Source organism: Macaca thibetana, chromosome 8 (genome assembly GCF_024542745.1).
Source record: "Macaca thibetana thibetana isolate TM-01 chromosome 8, ASM2454274v1, whole genome shotgun sequence".
NCBI classification, from domain to species: Eukaryota; Metazoa; Chordata; class Mammalia; order Primates; family Cercopithecidae; genus Macaca; species Macaca thibetana.
Genome location: NC_065585.1, coordinates 131,801,409 through 131,821,057, shown reverse-complemented (window position 1 = coordinate 131,821,057; position 19,649 = coordinate 131,801,409). Strand labels below are relative to the sequence as shown.

The 19,649-nt window shown below is 43.6% G+C and overlaps 1 protein-coding gene across 4 annotated transcripts in view; it reads right to left on the bottom strand.

Annotated features, from left to right (window-relative positions):
• ERI1 (exoribonuclease 1) overlaps nucleotides 1–19,649 on the bottom strand; it is a 138,129-nt gene that overhangs the window by 49,001 nt on the left and 69,479 nt on the right. The window contains exon 7 of one of the 4 annotated variants that reach the window (XM_050801894.1): nucleotides 2,985–8,421. The exons of 2 other annotated variants lie outside the window; for them this stretch is intronic. In XM_050801894.1, the coding sequence (XP_050657851.1) occupies nucleotides 8,314–8,421 (108 nt within the window). In that variant the 3' untranslated portion in view covers nucleotides 2,985–8,313. Of the gene's footprint in view, nucleotides 1–2,984; nucleotides 8,422–14,860; nucleotides 16,122–19,649 lie in introns of those variants that run through there. One more of the 4 variants, XM_050801888.1, reaches the window with a different exon arrangement.

Below are 19,649 nucleotides of genomic sequence, written 5' to 3'. Positions count from 1 at the left end.
AGAAGGCCAATCCGTTGAAGAACCAAGGGTAGGTGTCCTCAGACACCCCTTGTTTTGATGCCATACTCTTCCCCAGCCTCAAATATCCTGGGAGCCGGGGCTGGACTTGCCGGCACCTCTTTATAAACTCAGCAGGAAACTCTTAGAGGGCCTGGCTTTGTTTTGAAAGGAGAAGAGAGGAAGCAAAGCAACTGAAAAGGCACTGTTGACTTTTCATGCAATGCTAAAGCCAAATAGAGTGTGTTTGCTCTGCGCTGAATGCCACGCAATGGAGAGTTTGTACTTGAACCTCATGAATGGCCCAAAGTAAACGTTCTCTCTACCTCAGGCCCTGAGCAATACATTTAGACAGTGCTTCACGTTTACCAAGTACTTTCACAGACATTATCTCATTTGATCCTCAGGTCAGCCTATGATGCAAGGGGGATTATTATGATTTCTATATTCCAGATGACCCAGTGCCCTGCAGCTAGGTGGCGGGGGCTCCCGAAACGTTTCTTTAATGAGGCTAGTAAGGCCAAGTGCCTTGCCCCCGCCACCTCTATAGATGATCCTTAAACACAGAGCAAACTTCTATTATATAAACATCTGTCCCAGACGAGCACAGTATCCTAGCACTTTGGGATGCCAGGGCAAGCAGATGGTTTGAGCCCAGGAGTTCAAGGCCAGCCTGGGCAACATGGTGAAACCCCATTTCTACAAAAAATACAAAAATTAGCTGGGCATTATGGCATGTGCCTGTAGTCACAGCTATTCAGGAGGCTGAGGTGGGAGAATCACCTGAACCCAGGAGGCTTGAGCCCAGGAGGTTGAGGCTGCACTAAGCCATTATCAGGCTACTGCACTCCAGCCTGGGTTTCAGAGTGAGACCCCATCTCAAAAACAAACAAACAAACAAACAACAACAACAAAGAACTGTCCCATGGATTTGGGCATCTCGTGGCCACCGCCCCTGTATTTGAATTTGCAGTGCTGAACTCCTCACCATTACAGAGTTAGGTTTTAATAAGAGGTAGCCCTCTAGGGACTCCAAGTGGGGAGAGGGAGGCAGAAGGGGAAGGATTGAAAAAATACCTATTGGGTACCATGTTTACAATTTGGGTGATGGGTTTAACAGAAACCCAATCTATTCAGTAGAACCCCAGTGTCACCCAACACACCCACATAACAAACCCGCACATGTACTCCCTGAATCTAAAATTTAAAAGTGTTTTCAAAGAGGTAGCAATCATGAAGCCCTACAGTGTGCCAGATGCTCTCATGCAGCATCTCATTTAGTCTTCACACCAGTCCTAAGAAAGCAGGTTATACAATCCTCATCTTGCAGCTGATGGAAGTAAAGCTGTTACAACCGCCAGTAGGAAAACCGCAGGATTCACATCCCACCTTCTGGTTCTAAAGCCCATTCTCTTTCCATTGTGCATTATGGTTTTTAAGCTGAGAATTAATTATCTTAGGATCCTTCCTATCACCCATTTTAGGACTCTTCCAATCCCCATAACACATATACACACTAGCTATATAAAAGGATTAGGTGGCCGGGCGCGGTGGCTCAAGCCTGTAATCCCAGCACTTTGGGAGGCCGAGACGGGTGGATCACGAGGTCAGGAGATCGAGACCATCCTGGCTAACACGGTGAAACCCCGTCTCTACTAAAAAATACAAAAAAACTAGCCAGGCGAGGTGGCGGCGCCTGTAGTCCCAGCTACTCGGGAGGCTGAGGCCGGAGAATGGCGTGAACCCGGGAGGCGGAGCTTGCAGTGAGCTGAGATCCGGCCACTGCACTCCAGCCTGGGCGACAGAGCGAGACTCCGTCTCAAAAAAAAAATAAAATAAAATAAAATAAATAAAAAAATAAAAGGATTAGGTTTTTTTTTTTATAAAAAAGAAAAATCTCTCCAACCTTAATATTTGTCTGAGCCTTTAAATTTAGCAAAACACTTCAGGGTTTCCTGTCTTCAGACAGACTGCCATTGTTAAGTGTTAGGGAAGGGCCTGTCCTATAGGAGATGAAATACCTTGTAATCCCCAAAGCAGTGAACTCCAGCAGGAACTCACATTGTAAAACAGACCAAATAATGAGAAACACATTTATGTTCCTCAACTAGCACGCAGAGAAGAGAGAAAGGAGACGTGTCTTTGTTCTGAGCAGTTGGGTTGCTAGAAACTCATCATCCATCAACACACAGGACGCAGAGAAGCAGAGGGAACAGAGCCAAGCTCTCTCCCTGTGCGCAGAGCAAACAGGTGGGGCAGATGGTGGGGAGGAATTTCGCCTCATCAAAGAGGTACGTGGATTGAAAAGTCTGAGACTCAGCCCTTGCAGCAATTGCAGAGAGAGGGATTGCGAGGCAAATATCAATGCTTAACTCTTGGAGAGGCTTCTGGAATGCTGCCCAAGTCTGCACTGAGAATGAGGGCACAATCCTCTGCCCCTTGAGGAGACTCTGCTGGTTGCTTGGATTTGTCCTGAGAGTCCACGACGATTCTCATGCTCATATTGTAATATGCTATTATTTTAGAAATTGGAGCTTGTTGAGAAACACTGTAGCTAATTTTTCAATTGTCCTCAATGCTTTGTCTGCTATTTGTATTTGATAGTGTTCTCCAGCAAAGCTTTTAAATTGCTAATAATCACTACTATCCTTGTTATTATTAAACAATTAGTTTATAACAATTATTAGTAATTGTTGAAGCTAGCTGATTGGTGTATGGGATACCACAATAAAAAACAAAAATAAAAAAGAAGTTTCCTTTATCTGCTTTTGAATGATAAATGACACTTTAAGCACACGGACATCTTCCCGTAAAAGTCATACCTAGCTCTTCCATTGATAAAATAATTATTTTAAAGTCTTGGCCAGGCATGATGGCTCACGCCTGTAATCCCAGCACTTTGGGAGGCCGAGGCGGGTGGATTGTCTGAGGTCAGGAGTTCGAGACCAGCCTGGACAATGTGATGAAACCCTGTCTCTACTAAAAAATAAAAAAAAAAAAAAAAAAAAAATTAGCTGGGATTGGTGGCGTGTGCCTGTAATCCCAGCTACTCGGGAGGCTGAGGCAGGAGAATTGCTAGAACCAGGAGGCGGAGGTTGCAGTGAGCTGAGATTGAGCCACCGCACTCCAGCCTGTGTGACAGAGTAAGACTCCATCTCATAAATAAATAAATAAATAGCCTTAAGCTGTTTTACAAACTTTCTTACTTTCTTCTTCTTCTTCTTTTTTTTTTGAGACTAGGTCTTCCCTTCCAAAAATATTATCCAGGTGTACGCATATACCTGTGTGTATATTTGTTACGGGTTGAACTGCATCCCCCGCAAAATTCACATATTAAAGTTTCAACCCCCAGTACTTCAGAAAGTGACTGTACTTCAAGCTTGTCCAACCCGAGGCCCTTGGGCCACGTGCAGCCCAGGACGGCTTTGAATGTGGCCCAACACAGGTTCATAAACTTTCCTAAAACATTAAGAGATTTTCTAAGCTCATCAGCTTTCATTAATGTTAGTGTATTTTATGTGTGACCCGAGATAATTCTTCTTCTTCCAATGTGGCCCAGAGAAGCCAAAAGACTGGACACCCCTGCTGTATTTGCAGACCTAGTTTTTCAAAAGGTGATTAAGCTAAAATGAAGTAATAGGGTGGGACTTGATCTAATATGACTGATGTCCTTATAAAAAGGGGATATTTGGAGACAGACACACTCACACGGGGAAAGTAGCACGTGAACATAAGGCAACCATTAGAGTGATGCGCCCACAAGCCAAGGAATGCCAAAGACTCCCAGCAAACCACCAGAAGCCAGGAGACAGGCCTGAACAGATTCTCCCTCCCAGCCCTCAGAAGGAACCAACCCTGCCAAAACCTCGGTCTCAGACTTTCAGTCTCCAGAACTGTAAGGGAATACAATTCTGGGACTTAAGAAGCCACTCTGTTACTTAGTTATGGCAGTCCTAGGAAACTAAGACAAAACACATCTCTAAAAATATAAATCACCAGTTTTCAAGAACTCAGAGACAGGCCTGAACAGATTCTCCCTCCCAGCCCTCAGAAGGAACCAATGCTGCCAAAACCTTGGTCTCAGACTTCCAGTCTCCAGAACTGTAAGCGAATACAATTCTGGGACTTAAGAAGCCACTCGGTCTGTTACTTAGTTATGGCAGTCCTAGGAAACTAAGACAAAACACATCTCTAAAAATATAAATCACCAGTTCTCAAGAACTCAGGGTATGAAGAAATATACATCTGAATCTTGTCCAAGTGGTAAACCACTGCTTGCAGCCCTGGTTCCTTCCTGCTCTCAGCGCTGTCAGCTCACAGTCATCATGCATCCTAAGAGGTTGATATGTGTGAGAAAGACCGAAGGAAAAAAATTCTTCATTTGATTTCCGTAATCTTCAGTGATGTCCCCTATCTGTTTACCCATGACAAGAGCAAATCTTAGTTCATGACATCTTCACTTACTTAACCAATGAACCAGTCTGTGGCTATAAACAAGATATTTGCTCATTCCAGCCTGGACTCAGAGGTGAGCCTGACCACAGGCCATGTGTGCAGTGGTGTAGACGGGAAGATTCTGAACAGAACGAGAAGCCAACACCCCTCCAAATCCTCTCCAAATAAGGGTCTTCACACTTAAGATCCTTCACACTGTGGGGATCCCATCACTGAAACACATACACAGCCGCGGCACAGTGGTTCAGGCCTGTAATCTCAGCACTTCGGGAAGCCAAGCCGGGCAGATTGTTTGAGCCCAGGAGTTTGAGACCAGCCTGGGAAACATGGCAAAACCCTGTCTCTACAAAAACAACAAAAATTAGCCAGGTGTGGTGGCATGTGCCTGTAGTCCTAGCTACTTGGGAGGCTGAGGTAGGAGGATCACTTGAACCCAGGAGGTGGAGGTTGCAGTGTGCTGAGATTGCACCACTGCACTCCAGCCTGAGTGACAGAGTGAGACCCTGTCTCAAAACAACAACAACAAAAACACATACACACACTTCAGTGTGAGTGCAGAAAGCTCTTTCCAACACCCCAAAATTCACAATTTTGTTACTGGGTCTTTTTAGAGGGCATTTAGGAATGTCTGTCTCTTTAAAATATGTGGATGGATTCTGAAATACTACTGTAAATCCAGAAACTTAACCTGACTCCCAAATATACATTTCACATTTTTGGAAACTGGGAATAATTTGTTCTTAAGTGCTGTCATATGCTAACCAGACACATGCTTTCCCTTGGGATTCTTTTGGAAAACTCTCATAACATTAGACCTTGACCTAAGAACCACTGTCAAATTTATCTTCCCTGATGGATTCATTTATAGAAAGGCAAAGTTCAGACTTCTGTGTTTGACATTGAAATGCAAAATAAGCAAAACATTTTTATTTGAGCACAAGACCACCAAACAATAGGAAGAACTCTTTTTTTTTTGAGACAGAGTCTCGCTCTGTCGTCCAGGCTAGAGTGCAGTGATGCAACCTCCTCCACATGCTGGGTTCAAGCAATTCTCCTGCCTCAGCCTCCCAAGTAACTGGGATTACAGCTGCCTGCCACCATACCCAGCTAATTTTTGTATTTTTAGTAGAGACAGGGTCTCACCATGTTGTCCAGGCTGGTCTTGAACTCCTGACCTCAAGTGATCCACCTGCCTTGGCCTCCCAAAGTGCTGGGATTACAGGTGTGAGTCACCGTGCCCGGCCAAGAATTCTTTCTTGTGGTGGTGTTTTCTAACTTTCTTGCCTGTGTTGATTAAGTTAGATGCTGAAGAAGGGCCGGCCAACAGGGAGATAAAATGCATTGTCTGGGTGTTCTCGAATAATTAACTTGCAGCATTATTTTAAACTTATGCATAAAGGAAATAGAGGAACACATATGTGTAAATATAAAGAACCTTGATTTTTGGAAAAAATGATTTACAGAAGATCATTGCTGTTCCTTGCTGAATTCTGAACTTAAATGTAATTTTTTAGCTCCTTAAATGCTATTAGAAATAATATTACACACTATAAAAAGTTTATAAAATACAGAAAATAAATACTATCCCAAATTTCATCACTCAAAAACAGCTTGGAATATTTCTTTTCTGTCTTACTCTCTTCTCAAGCCTCTCAAATTGCAATTATACTAGGAAGTTCATTGTTTTATTTTGTGGTGGTTGTTTTTTGATCTTGTGTCTTTCCTCTACTTATCATTACTTTGAAACCACTTTCTTGTTTCACCTATTTCTTTTCTAAAGCACAGTCTATAACTGAGTACATAGTTTTATCTATAGAGGAGGACCCCAGAGAGAGATTCCTTTCTCATTTCTTCGCTTTTGTCCTATTTAAACTTTTAACCATGTGCATGTGTTACTTTTTCCATTTAAAAATGAATACTCCTAAAACATCATCTTCATTGACTGGAATTCCACCATATTCTACTTCATTTTCCACCCTTGGTCATGTCGATTTTTTTCCAATATTTTACCATATTAAATAAGCTAGAGTAAGTACCCTTAACATAGATCTTCATCTGCATTGCTGATTATTTCCTTTGGCTGGATTCCTAGAACTAGAATGATTGGGTCAACCAATGAGAACTTTGAAAGGCTTTTACATCACTGGACAAACAGAACAAGTTGGCACCAATGTGTCCCCCCACCAGCAAAATGCACCTGAGCTCACCATACACCTTCTCTGTAGGCCCCTCTTCCTTTCCTCTCTCACAGCACATCAGGACGAAGCAGTGGAGTTTCTGGATAATTGGGTCAAGCAAGTGTCCTAGGTCCTTGGATTAGGTTTGCTTACAAGGAGAAGGTGGGATTTTCAATATTGGCTCTTGGTGCCTGTCTGTGTCTCCCGGTTGCACATCCGCACATGTGCAGATTGGAAACATGGCACAGTGAGACTGATGACAATCCAAAAAAATGCAAATGTGATCTCATCTCGGCCGTCATCCTTGCTTTGCAAGTAGCACACCCTCTTTGCCAACGGTCGAGTCAGGAGCCGTTCTCTTGGGTAATTTCAGGGAATCTGTCTCATTGTTCACATTCACATCCTCCTCCTCCCAATCTTATTTCCATTCCCACCAGCAAAATGCACCTGAACCCATCTTGCCACACCTTTCATTTCTTCACTGAAAAGCGAAGCGGACTCTCCCACCTAATCCTTCTATTTTTCTTAATGGTGTAAAACAACAAAAACCCAAAGCATCGCTCCCGCTACCCAAACCTCGTCATTTGGTGCAGCTGGTGAAGAAGAGGCAGGGAGAACAACAAAGGACTGGAATCTGTGGACTCCGGGCAGGAATTTGATGGTGACCAGGAGTGGAGTTCTGAAGGCAGAGCCAGGAGTCTCCACTCAGAGCCGGGGGGCTCCTCTCTCCTTCCTCCTCACAGGGCATTTTCTTCCCTCTGAAGTTTGCATCATCTAGGGACCACAGTGAACCACCCTCGTGTCCAAGTCATTCTCAGAAAAGGAAGAAGAATCTTAAGTTCCCCAGTGGAAAGAGATCCAGGCTGGGTGTGGTATCTCACATCTATAATTCCAGCACTTGGGGATGAAAAGGCAGGAAGCCCACTCGAAGCCAGTAGTTCAAGACTAGCCTGGGCAACATAGCAAGACCCCCATCTCTATTTATAAATATTTTAAAAATTAAATAAACTAAATTAAAGGTGAGAATGGTCTGGAATATGCCAGAATCAACTTTCTCCTTGGCCTATATGTTTCACAGGCAACAAAGAAGCACAGGTGAGAGAAACTCAGTGAAGAAGGGGAAAGATGAGAGTGAGGTGGGAACCGTGTTATTTCCCTAATCTACTTGAGGAAACCGAGCCTTAGTGATGGCGAATAACTTGCCAAACATCACACAGTGAGGAAGTGGTTGAGCTACAGTTCTGTCCTAAGTCTGGCTCACTACATAAGACTGTACGTGCTAACCCTGCGGCTTAGGAACTAAGGTCATGCTGCTCTCCAGGGTAGGAGGAGCACGTAGTGAACGTATTAACTCACCCGCATGACCTGATCAGGGAATGTGCTTGGCCTGTTCTGCAGGGACACTCATTGTCGCTTCCCTGGTTAAACCCTCCAGCATGCTGTGATCCAAAGGGAATGACGTGCATGTGAGCAATGAGGTGAATTCTCTGAAATTACCCAGGAGAATAGCTCCTGACTCTGCTGGTGAAAAGGAGGTGTGCTGCTTTCAAACAAAGGATGACTGCCCAGCAGCCAGCTGAGCCCACAACTTGCACTTGTCGAATGGGCATTGCTCCCCCTCTGCGCCATCTCTCCCACCACTTATAAATGGGTGGATGGGCAACACACAGAGAGACACTCACTGTTAATCTCCCAGCAGTTTACACAAATTTCCGCTTGCATCACATGTCAAATTTCCTTCCCATACAAGCTGTGGTTTGCTAGTCCCCACTCCTGGTCCTTTCCTCTTTCTCTTTAATGATAATAAGAATGTCGAGAGCTTTAGCAGAATGGGCACAACTTGGGCTAATGGAATATAGTAAATGCAATTTCAGTGACATTAGTTTAATGTTTAATTGTAAAGAAAGTAGGAAATTGAGTCACTGAATGACTAATTTGACCTGAATTATTCAGAAAACACGTTAATTTTTTTTTCTTTTATTTATAGAGGCTCAGACACAGAACAAATGCATGCACTGGTGTTAAATGCAGAGAAATGCAGAACGTCTGAAATGAGTTCTGCTTTCTTTGGGGTCAGAAGGCCTCTTTTTTGAACTGACCTCAACCCTGTTGAGTTTATTACCTTTCCTGGCCATGAGGATCAGAAATCAGCAATGATTTCATAAGTAACTTCTCATGAAACCACACACCGCAGCATGAGTCACAAACGTAGCTCTGTGTACCTGTAGGCGTATATACCATTTTTTAAAAATCTGCCAGGAATGGGATGATTAACTGGACCCATTTTGCCTGGGATTTTCCCTATTTGTACTGAAAGTCTTGTATCCTGGGAAATCCTTCAGTTCCAGGCATACTGGGGTGATTGACCATCCTACCCAGGAAATGAGGAAGAAGCAAGGGGTCCTTAATGTGTTGTCCCTACCAGAATCTGCCCCTTTCCCTCTCTGCAAAAGTAGGGAACCTGCAACCCTTGTGGGGCCTGGTGCTCCCACCCAGCTGCATGGGGAGGACATTTATGTCAACTTGAGCAGAAGGTAGGGGATCCAAATTTATCTATTTAAATATGTTGTTACATCTCCAAACTAAGATGTCTGTATATGCAGGTGCATTAAAATACATATAATTACACAAGTAATACATGATCACTGGAGAAAAATTAAAAATAAAAATAAGGGCAGGGTGCAGTGGCTCAAGCCTGTAATCCCAGCACTTTAGGAGGCCGAGGTGGGCCTAAGGTCAGGAGTTCAAGACCAGCCTGGCCAACATGTTGAAACCCTGTCTCTACTAGAAATACAAAAAAAAAAAAAATTAGCCAGGTATGGTGGCATGCACCTGTAATCCCCAGCTACTAGGGAGGCTGAGGCAGGAGAATGGCTTTAACTCGGGAGGCAGAGATTGCAGTGAGCCAAGATCGCTCCATCGTACTCCAGACTGGGCAACAGGAGCGAAACTCCATCTCAAAAATAAATAAATATAATTTAAAAATAAATAAAAATAAGATGATGGTGGGGGACAAGGGGAGGCAGAGCATTAGGACAAATACCTAGTGCATGTGGGGCTTAAAACCTAGAAGATGGGTTGGTGGGTGCAGCAAACCACCATGGCACATGTATATCTATGTAACAAACCTGCACATTCTGCACGTGTATCCCAGAACTTAAAGTAAAATTCAAAAAACTTAAAAAAAAAAAAAAAAAGATGAGAGGGTGAGAAGGATGTCAAAGTTACTCATAATCCTACCGCCCAGCACTAACTAGGTTCAAACCAGTTAAAATTTTGAGAATTTTCCTGTGTACTCTTCTAGACTATAATGTAGGCATATAAATGGGTATACATAATAGTAGGCCCATTGCAGGAAAATAGACAAAATAATGTTTTGACACTGTTGCTCACTCAACAGTATGAGTATTTATCCATGCCAGTATGTAAATTTTTACAACATCATGTTAATGGCCACATAATATTTCCATAACATATGTATATCACAGTTAACCACACTGATTAGGTAGGACATTTAGGCTGCTTTTCATTTTTTACTGTTATAAACAGTGCTGCAACCAACAGGCTTGTTGCTATATCATTGAACACATCCTTACTTATTTTGTTACAGTGCATTCTTAGGAGTGAAATTGTGGGTCAAACAGAATGAATTGGTTGGTTGGTTGGCTGGTCTTGAGACAGGGTATCACTGTGACCCAGGCTGGAGTGCAGTGGTGTGATCTCAGCTTGCTGCAGCCTCGACCTCCCTGGCTCAAGAGATCCTCCCACCTCAGCCTCCAGAGTAGCTTGGGACTGCAGGCGCACACCACCGCACCCACCTAGTTTTTGTATTTTTTGTAGAGACGGGGTTTTGTCATATTACCCAGGCTGGTCTCAAACTTCTGGGCTTAAGTTATCCTTCCACCTCAGTCTCCCGAGTAGCTGGGACCAAACGTGCAGGCCACCATGCCCAGCTAACTTTTGGTATTTTTGTAGCGTTGGTGGTCTCACCATCTTGTCCAGGTTGGTCCTGAACTCCTGGGCTCAAGCAGTATGTCCACCTTGGCCTCCCAAAGTTGTGGGACTACAGGTGTGAGCCACCACACCTGGCCCACTATCACCATTTTTTTAGCACTCATGGTAAATGCCGCAGTCTAGACAAACAAATTAGGACTTGAAAGAGGACTAGAGTTATTTCCTAATAGGAGGATAACATTCTCTTTTCTGTGATTCCTCCTGGTTGCTCAAGAGATTATCTTCTAGATACACACAAACCAATACATGCGTGCTCTTGCACACACTTTAAGAAAAGCATCTTGATCAAATAAGAGTTTGTTAAATTTGTCCTCAGCATGAAGATTGCCGTTAACAAGTTAGAAACAACCTGCTGTTCTGTCTCTCACAGACCTCAGCTAAGGAAAGACCGCCATTTTATGGACACCAATCCCAACAGCCACACTTTGTTATAAATTAGTGTCACATATTCCTGTTTAGTTCTTATTGACTCCTCCTCTAATGTTTACTGTCTCATCATTTAGAGTGAATCTAAATCAGGGGCCCCAAACTTTCTCTGTTAAGGGCTAGATAGTACATATTGTAGGCTTTGTGGATCATTATGGTCTCTATCATAACCATGACGCTCTACTAGCTTAGTACACATGAAGAGAGAGGCAATACATAAATGAATGAGCGCAGCTGTGTGCCAATAAAACTTTATTTATAAAAACAAGTGGTAGGGCCGGGCGCGGTGGCTCAGGCCTATAATTCCAGCACTTTGGGAGGCTGAGGCGGGTGATCACTTGAGGTCAGGGGTTCAAGACCAGCCTGGCCAACATGGTGAAATCCTGTCTCTACTGAAAATACAAAAATCAGCCAGGCATGGAAGTACAAGCCTGTAATCCCAGCTACTCGGGAGGTTGAGGCAGGAGAATCGCTTGAACCCAGGAGGCAGAGTTTGCAGTGAGTCGAGATCATGTCATTGCAGTCTGGCCTGGGTGACAGAGAGAGACACTGTCTCAAAACAACAACAAAACACACAAACAAACAAAACAAAAAAAGCAGTGGGCACAGAATGTAGCCCTCAGGCTGGAATTTGCTGACGTAAATCACCTACAGTTCGTTAAAACACAGATTACTAGGCCCCGCCCCCCAAGTTTCTGATTCACGAGGTCTTGGGAATAGGTCCAAGAATCTGAATTTATAGAAGTTTCTAGGTGATGTTGATGCTGTTGGTTGGTGGGCTGCTGGGGGATGCACGGAGGATTACGTTTTGGGAACGACTGCTATAGGGTGGTCCCATAAACCTGTACTTAACAAATTATCATATTCATACAAATCACAACATTTTTCTCCTGAGTGACTGAAGCGCTTGTGTACATCTCTCCTCTTAGGCTTCTTAAAAGGTTAGAAAGATCAGCTTTTGTATCAGTCCAGCTATCTAGTAAAAGTCAGTGGAATCCCTCTAGCTAGTGTGTAAAGGAAGGGCTTTATTAATGTAGTTAGGGTACTCACAAACTCCTTGGAAAAAGCCGGAGGAATATTTTCCTGGGTCATCCTCCAGGAGCAGCCCCCACAATGTCACTGCACAGCTGACCTGATGGCGTGCACCCAACTCCTCCCGCTTCCTCCAAGCCCAAGTTCTAGTCAAAATCTTGCGCCAAGAGGGTCTGATTTTCAAAACTGAAGTTGAGTGTCTGAGCTGTGGAGTTAAGGGAGGTTGGAAAATGCATATTTGGGGATTTGATATCGGGCAGGCAGGCAACTACACAATGATAAAAATGTGGGGCAAGGAATGTTCAGATTTGGGGCAGCCACTGTCCATACAATTCCACTACTGGGAAAGAAAAGGTACAGTGAGAAGTAGAAAGTTACAAAGCAATAATGCTCCAGCTCTCTGGAATTTATTTCAAAATAATGGGGTTGGAATGGACAAAAATGTGGTGGAATAGATGAGGTAGTATTCTTTGAGACAGGGTCTCACTGTTGCCCAGGCTGGAGAGCAGTGATGCCATCCATGAAAGCTCACTGCTGCAACCTCAAACTCCTAGGCTCAAGTGATCCTCCTGCCTCAGCCTCCCAAGTAGCTGGGACTACAGGTGTGCACCACCACACCAGGCTAAATTAAAAAAAACAAAACAAAACAAAAAAACACAATTGTACAGACAGGGTCTTGCTATGTTGCCCTGGCTGGTCTTGAACTCCTGGATTCAAGTGATCTTCCTGCCTCAGCCTCCCCAAGTACTAGGATTACAGGCATGAACCATTGTGCCAAGCATGAAGCAGTGTTCTTCCCACCCCCCTTTTTTTTTTCACATGGGCCATGCAAAACTCTGTATCATTTCAATTTTAGTATATGTGCTCCCAAAGTGAGCATGATGAGGCAGTATTGATTATGAGTTGATGACTGCTGAGGCTGGATACTGAGTACATGGAGGTTCATTGCACTGTTCTCTCTTCTTTGGTATATGTTTAAATTTTTCCTTAATAAAGAAATAAAAATTCATAAGGCATCAAAAACAGAAAGAAAAAGAATGGAGATAAACATCAATTTCTGACCCCTAGAGGGTACGCTTTCTCTTATTATGGTATGCTTTCTCTAGGGAGCATATACCACGTAACAAAAGATCTTCGGATGGGAGTTACCATCAGAGCGCAGCCATTGTTTTAGCAACATTCCCAAAGGAATAAAAGAAGTAATGTTTTTCACTGAAAGTAGGTCAAGGGATTATTACCACAGTCATTGACTTTGCTTCCCCCCGACAAATGCGCAGTGACCACTTGTTACATTCAATGGAGTGATAAAAGCTCCGATTGGCTGGGCTTTTCTAGGGTTACCAGCAAATAAAAAATGCAGGGTCTCAGTTAAAATTAAATTTCAGATAAACAGCAAATACATTTTTTCAGTATACTTGTGTCCCATGCAATATTGAGGAAATTTACTTGATGTTTACCTGAAGTTCACACTAAAGTGGGTATTCCATATTTTATCTAGCAACCCTACTTTTAGGACTTACAAAATTTAGGATATTCCATCCTCCCCACTTTTCTCCAATGCATTTCATGCCTTAGTTCACCCCAAACTAACCAGACTGGACTCTTATAATTATGACTCTCTGGGTATCTCATCATTCACTTTCCCTATGTTTCTAGAAAGGCTTTCTCCCAGAACTTAGATAGGTTCAAGGTGGACTTTCTGTCTGACCTTCTGGCCCCTGAAGGGAAATGGGGAAGGAGAGAAGCCATTTGCCTAAGAGTTCCCAAGGAGGTACCTAGTCTCTAAGATGAGGATCCCAGATGTAGGTGCCCATCCATTTATTTCAATATCCTTTCAACACAGCAGAGATTAAGACCCCCAAGAAGTACAGATCATTCCTGCTGTTGCATCTTTTACACAGATATGGACTTCAAAGGAAACAAAGAAAGAAAGATTTCATGCCAGAAAGCAGGAGATACCTTCTCATTCAGCTTAACTCTCATTTTGTCAATGTCGTTTACAGATTATTAACACCAGATGATCAAGGTTCCATGGCAGAGAAGCCCTTCCGTCTTTTCCTGCCTACTGGTGACTTGGCAACTCATTAGCATCTCTACTGGAAGTGAGCCAGAGGAAGGAAGTGATAAAACACCATGAGTCAACATGTTACTTGCCAGAAGTTCTGGTAAAAGGAGTAAGAGGAAGACAAAGAAAACAAGAGTCTGAGGACATTGTGGGGGTCTCCATTCTCCTTCCCCTCTAAACCAGGCTCATAGTGGACCTCTCCTGATGGAAGGTTCTAGAGAAAGACTAAATTCCACTTCTTGGAGTCATAAGAAATATCTACCATTCATGCTTTCCATTCTACTCTGAGGTTAAACAAATATTAGCGTTCTAATGGGGTGGGGGGATACAGTGACTTTAAAAGGTGGCTGCAGGATGACTGAGATGAAGGCAGAATTCTTCATACAGAGAGAACAACTTTTGTTCAGAAAAACAATATTAATGGGTATATTTGGTCTTCCAGTGCAGGCTAATGACAAGTCTAGACATAGAATAATTAAATTGCTTGTTCTCCATAAGAAATGGAAGTTGTGGGGGTTCCCTCTCTTGGCTTTGGAGCACCCCTCCCTTTGTCTCTGTACAGGGGAGCTTCTTTTGTCTTTCTTCCCCCTTCTTTCTTGCCTATTAAACTCCCTGCTCCTTAAAACAAAAGAAGAAGGAGGAGGAGGAGGAAGAGAAGTGGGGGGAGGAGGAGGAGGGGGAGGAGGAGGAGAGAGAGAGAGAGACGGAGGGAGGAAGGAAGGAAGGAAGAAAGAAAGGGGAGTTGTTTTAAGTATTCCCCTTAGGTAGGGAAGACAAGACAGGAATTTTGAGAGCCCTGAAAGAAAGAGAGTGAAGAAATGGGTAGCAGAGGGGAAGACAGATCCCAGGGAACATATCAGGAGAAGGATGGCTGGAAAGAAAATGGCTGAGCTGGCAATGCCTGAGGGATTCCAGCATCCACTTTAAAAAATAATAATTTATTGTGGGAAATTTCAAGTACATACAAAAGTAACCAGACTAGTATAAAGAACCTCAATGCACCCTTGGCAGCTTCAACAATTATTAACGCACAGCCAATCTGATTTCATCTAAAATGCCCCACTCACTCACCTTTCTCCCATGGATTATCTTGAAAGAAACTCCAGTGATATTGTTTGGCTCTGTGTCCCCACCCAAATCTCATCTCAAATTGTAATCGCCATGTGTCAATGGAGGGTCCTGGTGGGAGGTGATTGGATCACAGGGTGGTTTCCTTCAGGCTGTTCTCATGATAGTGAGTGAGTTCTCATGAGATCTGATGGTCTTTATAAATGACAGCTTCCCCTGCTTTCTCTCTCGCCTGCTGCCATGTAAGATGTGCCTTGCTTCCCCTTCACCTTCCACCATGATTGTTAAGTTTCCTGAGGCCTCCCCAGCCATGAGGAACTATAAGTCAATTAAACCTCTTTTGTTTATAAATTACCCAGTCTCAAATAGTATCTTGATAGCAGTGTGAGACTGGACTAATAAATCCAGGTAGCACATTTTATCAGTGAACATTTCAGTATAGCATTAAATCTTAAGTAGTAGCCAATTCTGGGCTGTGCTGTCTGCACTGGTGCCCCCTGCCCCCCATTTAGCTGATATCTGCACTAAATGCTTGTTCCTGCAGAAGCCAAGTGAGTGGTGCTTTGGGGGAGGGGGAAATGAAGAAGTGGCCAAGGTCTACACTGATGATGATTCCACACTCAGAGCTCTGAGCTGCTAGAACCCAAAGACACATCTAGAAAACAAGAGACAACGGGGAATAAGGCAACAGCAAGGTGGAACAGGTGAACATGAACCTGGTGAAAACCTGCTGGAAGATCAGGGCAGGGGTGCTGCACTTCACAAAGGTATGCAGTGTGGCCTCAGGAACTGGAGAGGCGTCGGGGCCTCTCTGCCTCATCTCTCCTCGGCAGCCTTGCATATGTGCTGTTCGTGTCTCTCTCTGCTAACTGGCTCTTACTGCCAGGCTGCAAGGAGAAATGTCACTGTCACTCAGAGGCCAGACTCATCACAAGTCATCCTGTCAGGACATCACATGAACATGGACACCAGAGGCTCCTAGACACTCACAGGGCACATCTATTCAGGCTACTTGGGTTATACAGTTGAGAAAGTAAACGGACTTTGATCTGAGGAATGCAAGTCCTTTTAAATTATCAGGCCCAGGGAGACATTAAAATGAGACAGCAATCACGTCCTATTCTTAAAACTGCTTTCTATTGCCACAAGTAGCTGTAAGGTAACCTAATAATGCCACATTGAACACTATAACCACACCCTATAGCCTAACAATGTATAGCCAATCACTAATCAATGTTATTCCTGTAAGCCAGTTCCTGACAAACAACTTTGTATCAGCCTACTCCCCATCCCGACAACTTTTTTTTTGTCTTTAAAAATCTGCTTGTGGGCTGGGCACAGTGGCTCACACCTGTAATCACAGCACTCTGGGAGGCCAAGGCTGGAGGATTGCTTGAGCCTAGGAGTTTGAGACCAGCCTGGGCAACATGGTGAAACCTTGCGTCTACAAAAAATACAAAAATTATACAGGCCTGGTGGTGTGTGCCTGTAGTCTTAGCTACTCTGGAGGCTGAGGTGGGAGGATCATCTGAGCCTGGGGAGGTCAAGGCTGCAGTTAGCCAGGATCCACTGCACTCCAGCCTGGATGACAGTGAGACCCTGTCTCAAAAAACAAACAAACCTGCTTGTAGCAAAGATCGAATGGAATTCATATCCAAGGCTAGTTGGGTCTGAGTCTTCCCAGCAGCTGTCCTCACTTTGGCTAAACTATTCCAATTATATTTTAGGCCTCAGCTTCTTTCTTTTAGATCGACACAGTCATTTGAACTTTAGCAACCTCTTTTTTTGCTAGCCTATTCTGGACACATTTTCAATGAGAGTCAAAACCAACACTTTTGCATTATTCAAAATAGCTTCAAGAAACCAGGAACCCTTCACACATATTTGTTTCCTTCTTTAGAACAATGCATTTGTTTAGAGATAATGAAAACAGTCTATAGCTGAACTCATGTTAGTGTTTTCCAGAATCAAATGGTCACAGGAACTCAAAGCTCTTTTCTGGAGATCAGTGGCTACCCTTGCCTTCAGTGCTTCATCATCTGCTCTCAACGTTTGCTACTCCTCCCCATTGTTCCACCCTTTCATGAAAGGCCTGCTGTCAGCAATGTTCAGTAAATAGCCTTTTTTACAAAAGCGTCATTTCTTTCTCATATTAAAATTCCATAATAAATCTTTTTTCCCCTCCCAATGAGTTTTTCTGACACCCATAAAGAATTTTCCTTTCAACGTCCTGTCTTCTTGCCTTCTCTACTCAAAGCTTTACTTGACACCTGCCTTCCAGGTAAGCCAACACCCCTTAGAGCTCATAATCTTGCCAGGTTAGTCTTTAAATTTTTTTATCCTGATAAAATCTTTGCTTACTCAGCACTAGTAGCAATTCTCTCCTCTGAGAATTGAGGTTTGCGTCCTTGTTAATGATCCCATAATGCCCCTGTAGTCTCTGTAGGACAAGGGCCCCACAAAAAAAAAAAAAAGAAAAAACATAATCTTCTCTTAGAGTCTTGCTTCTCAGACTTTGAGCATGCAGCAGACACCTGGAAGGCTTTGTTCTAACAAAGTCTGCTGGACCCCACCCTGGAGTCACTGATTCAGCAGGTCTGGGTGGACCTGAGAATATGCATTTATATGCGCAGATGAAAATGACTTGGTCTCTGGCTTCTACAAGGCTGCAGTCTAATGGACAAAACCCTCTTTTGATCTGGGTAGCACTTCAGAATTTGAAAATCTCTGTCATATTTATTAGACTTAAAAAACATCCTCACAACAGTGTGAGGGGAAGCGGAGTCTGCACTTTGGGTTAAAAAACCTGAGTTTGAATTCCAGCCTTAGCAAGTATTAGCTCTATGGTTATGGTCAAGTTGCTTAAACTCTCAAAGCCTGAGTTATCTGTGAAATGGGAATACTGCTCTCCCAGGTAGGTAATACTTTTGTTTGTAAAAATACTGTATGAACTAAAAAAAAAAAAAAATGCTATACAGATACCGAATTAGATAAAAGATAGGGTGGTAGGGCAGGTGTGGTGGCTCACACTTGTATTCCCAGCATTTTAAAAGGCCGATGTGGGTGGATTGCTTGAGGTCAGGAGTTCGGGACCAGCCTGACCAACATGGTGAAACCCTGTCTCTACTAAAAATACAAAAATTAGCCAGGTGTGGTGGCGCATGCATGTAGTCCCAGCTACTCAAGAGGCGGAGGCAGGAGAATCACTTGAACCCAGGAGGTGGAGGTTGTTGCAGTGAGCCGAGATCACGCCACTGCATTCCAGCCTGGCTGACAAAGCGAGACTGTCTCAAAAGAAAAAGAAAAAAGAAAAAAAGATAGGCTGGATCAGTGTCAGAAAGACCATGAGAGTATTATGGGAACACAGGAAGAAAGCAGTGCATTCCCCTGGCATAAAGAAAGGTTGGATGGGGTTGGTGTTGGGGCTCAGAAAACAATTCCTCAAATATGCTACTTTGGAGTTCAAACTGAGAGTACCTGGGGAGTAGCAAATGCAGAGAAGAGCTTTCTGTAGTCCTCTCTTATCTGACTAAGGGAAGTTCCTCCAGAGGAATGCAATCATCAGGCAGGGAAGATTAACTCAGGAAAGGAGACTAAAGGTCTGACCTCTTGCTCAGAGAGACTTTTACCATAGGCTACCAATGTATTCCTCTGAGGGCTGCTGCCTGAGACACTTTTTCTGCATTATAAGCAGATAAAGCAGCCTTTGTTCACAGTTTATTTCTGCCCCTCTCTCTCCCACATCTCATCACCACCACCCTCCAGGAGCCCCCAGCCCCTATTTTTTTCTGTGGAGTATAAAAGCTTCAGTCAACTGGTCCTCCTCTGAGTCACAGTTTGTGTGGCTCCTGTGCACATGCACACATAATAAATTTGTATGCCTTTTCTCCTATTAATCTGTCTATTGTTGGTTTCTTCCAGAGACTCAAATTATTGAACCTTCAGAAGGTAAAAGGAAAGTTCCCTTTGCCTCTACATAGGTTTCATGAAACAGGTGGAATTTTTCCTGGGCCCTAAAGGTTTTCAACAGTCAGGGAATTAAGCAGGGAAGGAATGTGGCAGGGAAATGCACGCCACATTTAAGAACTGGAGAACATGGGAAAATTATTAATCTGATGATATGGCTGAAAAAGAAGCGTAAAACCACAGAAAGCTTTGAATACCAGGAAAAGGAGTTTCAGCATACTTCAGTAGGTAATGGGTAGCTAATCAACGTTTTGACCAGCAGATAAGTAACACTGGTATGCGTATGAGGTAGATTGGAAGGGGAAGAGCACAGAGGCAGTGAAAGCTGTGAAGTCCACATTCTTTAACAGCTCTCTCTACCTCCCCTTTGGCTATATTCCGATCTCCCCACCTTCCACTGGCGTGGCCTTACAATAAATCCATATCTTCTAAATCATCAACTCTGCCCC